This window comes from Alexandromys fortis, unplaced genomic scaffold, assembly GCF_014885135.2.
Source record: "Alexandromys fortis isolate MF-2015 unplaced genomic scaffold, M_Fortis_MF-2015_v1.1 scaffold_364, whole genome shotgun sequence".
Lineage (NCBI taxonomy): Eukaryota > Metazoa > Chordata > Mammalia > Rodentia > Cricetidae > Alexandromys > Alexandromys fortis.
In genome coordinates, this window is record NW_026068245.1 from 531,538 (window position 1) to 540,070 (window position 8,533).

Consider the following 8,533-nt stretch of genomic DNA (forward strand, 5'->3'; position numbering starts at 1 on the left):
CCTCTCTCTATTTATTTTTCAAGACAGGTTTCCTGCATAGCCCTGGCTGCCCTGGAACTCATTTACTTTTTTTTTTTGAGACAGGGTCTCATGTAGCCCAAGCTGGCCTCAAGTTCTCTGTATTTGAGGATAGCCTTGGGACTTTAGAGCCTCCTGCCTCTGTCCCTTCAGTGCTAGGATTACTAGTATGTGCCCTCATACCTGGTTTATAGGATGCTGGGAAGGGAGGCAGGAGGTTGGTACATGCTTGCCATATACTCTGTCACTGAGCTCCATCTTTAGTCCCCACTTGGAACTTACCAAGTAGCCTAGGGTGTCTTTGAAGTTACTGATGTTCTGCCTTAGTCTCTGCTCTGAGGCTATAGGACACTGAGGCTATTGCCCACTCAGGGACAGAGACTTGTCCCCAGCCCCGCTGGGAGGTAGAACTGTGGGAGACATAATGTGAAGAAGAAAAAACTAAGCTGCGTGTGGCTGTACAATACACATGAGATCCATGACTATTCCAGATTCTTAGGAGGCCAAGGCAGGAGGATCACCAGTTTCAGGCCAGCCTGCATTATGCATTGAGAACCTCTCTCAGACAACAGAACACTACCACCACAGAAGCCATACTGGATAACAAACAATGCACCCGCCGGATGCAAGTGGGTTGAGAAAACCATCTATCCATCCCCTACTGCCCAAGTACAAGGATGGCAGATTAAAGTGTCTCTTTCTTAAGTGAAAACTGGAGGTAATGAATGAGGTTGGGATGGAAGGAATCCAAGTGGATGGGACAGCTCAGGGTGGGAGCCAGGGACTATGTTCATTTGTTCATTCCTTCCCTGCGTGTGCCAGACATCAAGTGGATGGGACAGCTCAGGGTGGGAGCCAGGGACTACGTTCATTTGTTCATTCCTTCCCTGCCTGTGCCAGACTACCTGCAGCTGGCGTTCTAGTGGGTAATTAGACAATAAAGGAAATAAAGTAAATAAAACCCAGAGGTGGCACCAAAGCAGCTGGAGTAGGGCCCTCCTGGGGAGTGTCCACAGGGTGTGGCTGCCATGTTCATTAGGACCATTGGGCAGTTAAATTTGCAGTAGTTTGCGTGTGAAGTTTAGGTCAAAATTGGTGAGTTCATTTTTGACTCTGGAAATTGATTGTTTCAAGTTGATGTTATTTTCTTAGTCCTCAGGATTAAACCCAGAGCCTACCGATTACTTAGGCAAGTGCTCTACCGTTCGACTATTCCCCAGTTTCTGACCTGCTTTGGGTGATTTTTATTCCAAGATAGGGGGTCCTTTAATTGCCTAGGTTGGCATTATTTTGTGATCCTCTTCCTTAGCCTGTAGAGTAGCTGGGAGTACAGATCCAGGTGTCTAAACCCATCAGACTCTGCTGCTGGGAAAAAGCCCGGAAGAGCCGTATTTCTTGGTTACTTTTTATTAAGGTACTTACGGTCCCGGCTCGCAGGTGCCACGCCCCCTGCCTTTATGTGCGCGTGCGCAAGAGTCAGCGCTCGTCCCTCAGACTGCGTGCGGCCGGTTGCTGGAGCAGTGCGGCTAGCGGTTGGATGGCGCGGGGCGGAGTGGGGCGGGCAGCGGCCCTGTGCCTGGCGCTGCTACTGCTGGGTCTTGGACTAGGCCTAGAGGCCGCCCCGGCCCCGGCCCCGGCCCCGGCCCCGACCCAAGTCCGTGTCTCGGGTGAGTGACCCCAGTCCCTACACCGCTTTCGCCCCGCCCCCGCGCGCTGGCATCGCCTCACGATTGGCTGTGCCGCTCATCCGTCTCACACTCCTCCTGCACGCGGGATTGGATTTAGCGTGGGGAGAACCAGTCCTGCTCAGGAGACCTGCACGTGGGTGTCTCCTGTCTTCTGATATTTCGTGCCCAGCGTACCCCTTCTCCCCTTTCTGTCCACATGTCACCTCCAAGTCGTCCTTCAACCCAGCTTGGGCTGAAAGACTTAGGTTTCTGATTTTGTTTGACCTCTTACCACGCAGGGCTAGTCACCTGGCGCCTTCCTGCAGCAGCATGCCTTCGTGAAAAGCTCGACCCTGAGCCTCAAGTTCTGTGGCTGTTCTTTGAGCACCCAGAGCTTCTGTTTCTCCTTGGATTTCTGCCTCAGAATGGAAGACAGGGTCCTGGAGTGTATTTCATTTGTGATCCCCAAACGTGATCAGGCAGCTGGCCTGGGCTGGAACAGGATGTTCGGGCTATAGGACCTAGAAAAACAGGTCTTACTGTTTCGAGTGTAGTTTTCTTTAGGTTTTTATTATGTTGTTTTGGGTTTTTTGAGACAAAATCACACCTTGTAGCTCTGGCTGACTTGGAACTTGCCATGTAGACCAGGCTGGACTTTAATTCCAGAGATCCACTTGACTCTGCCTCCAGAGTGCTGGGATTAAAAGCAGGCATTGGCTGTCACTTTTGAGACAGGGTGTCACTGTGTAACAGAAGCTGGACTGCAGCCTGGGCCTTCTGCCTTAGTCTCCCCAGCACAAAGATTATAGGTGTGGGCCACTTCATCAGGCAGAGCTATATGGGTCTAAAAAGGAGCACCCCTCCTCCCAGTTTTGGTTGGTCTGTATCTCAAGCCGTCCTCTTGTCCCAGCTTCTCAAGAGCAGGGTTCCAGGTGAGCACCATTGTGCCTGGCCTTAGTGTTCTCCTTTCACAGTGGAGGAAACAGACTGGAGGGAAAATGATGGATCATTCCGAGGAAACCCAGAAAGCCAAGGAGAGGGGGTCTGACCTGTCAGGACTGAGCTGTTAGGTATGGAGAGAATGCTGTGCCTGCGGCAGGAAAGGAAGGTGGCCACCAGTGCTTGTCTCAGTTCTTGAGCGAGTGTAATTGTATTTGACTGCAGGGAAAGGATAGGAGGGGTCTTGGAAGCCCTGGCCCTGTATGTGAGGTGGGAAGCTCTGAAAGGCCCCTCCTTCCTTCCTCCCTTCACTGTCAGCCCCTCTAGATCAGCAAACAGCCCTAACCTCCCGTTCAGAGTCCAGGAAAGGCTTATAGTTCATCTGGACTCTTTGTGGACCCTCACATGACCTATTGTCCACACACTGTCAAGCGCTGACCTGGGTAGGATCATGAGGCCATGTCTCTGACCTAGTCAACAGGAGGATGGATGTTAGTAGTTAGGGGCTTTTGTTATTTGTGAGAGGCAGAGCTTCCTGAGATGCATGAGACCCTACACAAGATGTAAGCAGACATCTGAAGGTTCAGAAGAATCACAGGTGTAGAGTGGAAGGATGGGGTCGGGAGTAGCTCAGTGGTAGAATGTTTGCCTGACATGAAAAGGGTCTAGATATCCCCTCTCTTAATACAGAGTGGAAGAACGAGCCATTATGCGGAGGGAGACACATGCAAAGGCCCTGAGATGAATTAGCTAAGTCTCTTAGCTGAACTGAGGAGGAGGCCAGGATGGAAAGGGAAGGGATTTAGCTATGGTTGTGAGAGGGCCAGGGTGCCAGGGGTGCTGGGTGATAAGAGTGGGCACCTGAGAGTACTCCAGTGTTCTATCCTAATGGAGATTAGGTACTAGGGGTCCAGTTTAGCAGTGGCATGTTTGGGTCACGCAGTGTTTTGACCTGGGAAGAACTCAGGAGATGAGGCAACAGGACTTGGTGACTAGGCATGTTGTCTTGTTTTGAGGCAGGATCTTCCTGTGTGACCCTGCTGTCCTCGAACTCAGGATCCTTCTGTTTCCAAACTCCTGAGTGCTGAGATTACAGGCATACACTTCCACACCCGGCTTTTGAGCAGGTGTTCTACCCAGGGTCTCAGTCTCCCCTTTGCTAAGCAGATGGGTTAGAATAGGTCCCACTGATCTGAATCCTGAGCCTCTTGCAGAGCATGTTGGGGAACGGCTCCTCTCTCATGTGTTTAAACATGAGTTTGGAGATCTCCTGTGTAGAGTGGCCATTTGGAACCTAGCAAAGTCTCAAGGGTCAGTGAGACCAGGGTTTGAGTCCTGACTTGTCTCCAGCTGATTGCAGCTCTATCCATTATCTCGGAGGGTGTTCTAGTTTTGGAATCCCATTTATCTTCATCTCTCAGGCTCCAGAGCTGACTCGTGCCCGACAGACAGCTTCCAGTGTATTACAAGTGGCTACTGTGTGCCCCTCTCCTGGCGCTGCGATGGGGACCCAGACTGCTCTGATGGCAGTGATGAGGAGGAGTGTAGTAAGTGGTCTTCCCTGGAAAGGGGTTTCAGAAGGAAAGATTGGACTGGTGCCAGTTATGGGGGTGGGGATTATGAAATGGCTATGGTTATAGGACTGGGTGAGTGGGACTGGCCAAGCAGGGCAAAGTGGAGTCTACAGGTCTAGACTGGAGGCAGAGGCAGGTAGGTGTCTGTAAGTCTGAGGCCAGCTGTTGCACAGAGAGTTCCAGGACAACCAGAGCTACTTAGTGAGACCTTGTCTGAAATTAAAAATAAAAACAACAATAACAACAACAGAAGAGCTGGGATTTAAGGCAAGCGTGGAAGGAGACTGAGCAAAGAAGGGAGGAAACTAGGAAGACGAGGTATTGGAAGGTGAGGTTGATACGGGCAGCAGGCAGAGACTTTACATAGGGCACATGGTCCTCTGTACACGGGATCAGCTGTTTTTTACTTAGTGTGTGTCTGGCACATGTGTCTGCAGGTGTGTTTGCCAGTGGTGTGTGTGTGTGTGTGTGTGTGTGTGTGTGTGTGTGTGTGGAGCAGAGATTGACATTGGGTGTCTTCCTCTGTTGCTCTCCACCTTACTCTTTGAGACCATCTTTTACTAAAATTGGGACTTCTGGTTTCAGCTGGACTGACTGGCTCCAGTACCCAGGATCCACCTGTCTCTGCCCTCTTTGCATTATGATTAGGGATGGACCCTGATGAGGGCTGGGGTCAAACTCAGCCCACATGCTTGTGCAGTGAGCACTTACCCCCTGAGTTATATACTCAGCCCTGAGGAAATATTGTTTTATTTTATATCTCCCTGGCTGGCCTGAAATTCTTTTTCTTTGGGGGGGGGGGTTAGTTGTTTTTTTTTTTTTTTTTTTTTTTTTTTTCTTTGGTTTTTTTTTTTTTTTTTTTTGTGGGGGGGGGTTTTTGGGTTTTTTTTTTTTTTTTTTTTTTTTTTAGACAGGGTTTCTCTGTGGCTTTGGAGCCTGTCCTGGAACTAGCTCTGTAGACCAGGCTGGTCTCAAACTCATAGAGATCCACCTGCCTCTGCCTTCCGAGTGCTGGGATTAAAGGCGTGCGCCACCACTGCCTGGACGGCCTGAAATTCTTTATGTAGACCAGGCTGGCTTCAAACTCTTAAGAGATCCATCTGCTCTGTCTCCTGATACAGTGGTGAGATACCACTCCCTGCTCAGTCAGCCACTTTTAGAAGCTGAGATTTAGAATGAATTGGGCAACTGAAGTACCATGCTTCCTTTTTGTTGTTGTTGTTGTTGTGTGTGTGGCAGGGTTTCTCTACAAGGTCCTGATAGTCCTAGAATTCACTAGGTAGATTAGACTGGCCTTAGACTCAGACAGAGACTCACCTTCCTCTGCCTCCTGTGTTCTGGGATTAAAGGTTTGTGCCACCATGCCTGTTATACTGGGCTTTCTTGCATGGATGTTTGGAACCTGATTGACTGTATGTTTCAGGGATTGAGCCATGTGCTCAGAAAGGGCAGTGCCAACCACTGGCTACCCGTCCTTGCTCCTGTGATGACATCAGTGGTTGCGCTGCTGACTCTGACAAGAATCTTCTCAACTGCACCCTCCAGTCCTGTCAGGAGGGCAAGCTGCGTTGCATTCTGGGTGATGTCTGTATCCCACACACATGGCGCTGTGATGGCCACCCAGACTGTCCTGACTCCAGTGATGAGCTCAGCTGTGGTATGTGCCCTGGGTCTCGGTGTGTCTGTGTGGGTGGGGAGGGCTGGCAGCGACTCAAGGACATTTAGTACCTTCGCATGTGTGACTAGACTGAGGATGTGAACACATGCATCCTCGGAGGACAAGACATGAGGAGTAGTGCTTCCCTGCCAGCTCTGCTCAGTCTTCCATCAGGATGAGTTCTAAGAGTTGGCACCTGGAACCCTAATGTACCCCCCACCGCTAAGCCTCTCAACTACCGATGCCTGGGCGTATTGCAGACACCAACACAGAAACTGACAAGATCTCCCTCGAGGATAACACCACAGCTACAAGGACTCCTATGACCCTGGAGAATGAGACCTCTCTCAGGAATGCAACAGTTGCCTCTGCTGGGGACCCTTCCCGAAACCCAAATGCCTATGGGGTTATTGCAGCTGCTGGTAAGATAGGCCTTCCCACGTGAGGAGCATGGGATGATTGGAGGGGGCACACAGTAGACTGCCCACGGATTAGCATTGATAGCTTCTACCCTCCTTGCCCCACCTCTGACCATCTGTCTGTCCCCCACAGGGGTATTGAGTGCCGTCCTGGTTTCTGCCACCCTCCTCATATTGTTACGACTCCGAGGTCAGGGTTGCCTGTCCCCGCCAGGGCTGTTGGTGGCTGTGAAGGAGTCTCTGCTGCTGTCAGAAAGGAAAACCTCACTGATCTGAGGACACGTGGTCACCACCTGGCCCTGAGTACAGTCAGACTGGGGAAAGCCACAGTGGGACACGCAGACAGCTGCTGGCTTCTCGAGACCCGGGCTCTTGGCCACAGAGAACTTTGGTTTTAAGCTCCTACACACATGGTTCTAGAGACTTGGGGTCCTCAGATATTCCACTTGTATGTGGGGCGCTTGGATGGAGAATTGCCATAGCCAGGACTGAGGGCCGGCCCCAGGATGCTCCCAAGAAGTGGGGCCACCCTGGCTTAGACACTCCTGCTGCTCACGTTGATGGGTGGTGATTAAAGTTTCTTTACCTCCTCTACTTGCCTCTGGCCTCTGTTTCCCTTGGCCTGGGCAGCCTGGGGTCTCTTCAGGATCCCCTTTTACTAAGAGGGAGCCTTCAGCCAAGAGAACATGGGGCTGTGTTCTAGACATGCCCTCTACTACTCTGCCCCTGCTGGGTGTTGAGCCCACCCGTGTCAACAGTGGGCTTAATGGAAGAAGAGGAGAGCCGAGGTAGTCTCTTCTCTGTCATGGCTGCCTCTCTTGTGACGTGGAAGCTGGGCAATCCTGGTTTGAACTTGGCAGTTCCCTGGTTTTGTAAGACCACAATCCGGGCACTTGGGCAGGGGAGGTAGGAGAATTAGAGGTAATAGGCTTGACGGTCCATACCTGTAATCCTAGCTCTGGGGAGGTTAAGGTGTGCAGATGTGGAGTTCAAGGAATGTTTGGACTACACAGGGAGGCTTTGCTTCCTCTCTTCCTCAGATTCCAGATGCCTGAGCATGAACAAACAGAAAACAAGAAAATGGAATTCACATACAACTTGACTTCTTAATAACAAGGCATAACTCTTCTCAGACTCTTAGCTCTTAAAGTCCTGGTGAAGTGGTGGGGACTGTTGGAGCCCCCACTGGCAGAGGAGCTGCCTCTCTGGTATATCTGGGGCTTTTCAACCTGAGGTCTCATGATGGGTGTCAGCTCTGAGGCTGTGCAAGCAGCAGCACCTGAGTTCAGATCCCCAATACCTATGTAGAAAGCTGGGTTTGCCTGTGATCTTATTGCTGAAGGTGGGTATGAGGATAGGAGGACACCAGAGACTTGCTGGCCAGACAGTTCACCCTGAGAGCTTTTGTTCAGTGAGAAACCATGTTTGAAAGACAAGGGGGAGGAGCTTGGGATAGGCCTCAGTGTTTAAAGCACTTGTTGCACAAGCGTGGAAACATAGTTTGGATCCTGAAATCATATAAATGATGGCTGAGTGTTGCCCTGCCTGTAATTTCAGCCTCAAGAGGCTGGGGCAGGATCTCCAGAGCAAGCAGGCTGGTAGATCCTGCCTCATTGACTGTGATAGAAGAATAATCTAGTAGATCCCGCCTCATTGACTGTGATAGAAGAATAATCTAGTAGATCCCGCCTCATTGACTGTGATAGAAGAATAATCTAGTAGATCCTGCCTCATTGACTGTGATAGAAGAATAATCTAGTAGATCCTGCCTCATTGACTGTGATAGAATAATTTAGTAGATCCCGCCTCATTGACTGTGATAGAATAATCCAGGATGATTCCTGTCATCAGCCTCAGATGTCCACATGCACATGCATGCATAAACATGCATGTGGACTCCCCGTGTGTGCCCACACACAGACATACATGCACACTCCCCATTCACAAACTCTTTAACCTCAGGCTTCAGTATACGTGTATATACATTTATACTTGCACATATGCACCTGCACATACAACTACACTCCCTGCCTCTGTCCCTCTGTTCCTCTCTCTCTTTCCCTCTTGAGTTCCCACCTAGCCCAGCACATGCATACAAATCTCAATGAAAAGAACTCCTGGAGCTCTGATGCCTGGTGCCTGGGTGCAGAGGGAGGGGGTGTGAGTGTGCACCAGGAAGGCTGAAGGTGGAAACTGCTTTGGCTCTGAGACTCTGCTCTCCCAGTCCTTTACAGGGGAAGGAGGAGGAAGCAGAGTCTG

The 8,533-nt window shown here is 50.6% G+C and overlaps 1 protein-coding gene across 1 annotated transcript; it reads left to right on the top strand.

Moving 5' to 3' along the window:
- The first annotated feature begins 183 nt into the window (after positions 1-183).
- Cd320 (CD320 molecule) lies at positions 184-6,868 on the top strand. The gene is made up of 5 exons (XM_050131267.1): positions 184-1,685; positions 4,046-4,171; positions 5,622-5,855; positions 6,116-6,277; positions 6,408-6,868. The coding sequence occupies exons 1-5, from the start codon at positions 1,556-1,558 to the stop codon at positions 6,548-6,550; spliced, it is 795 nt and encodes a 264-aa protein (XP_049987224.1). The 5' UTR covers positions 184-1,555; the 3' UTR covers positions 6,551-6,868.
- The last annotated feature ends 1,665 nt before the right edge of the window (positions 6,869-8,533 follow it).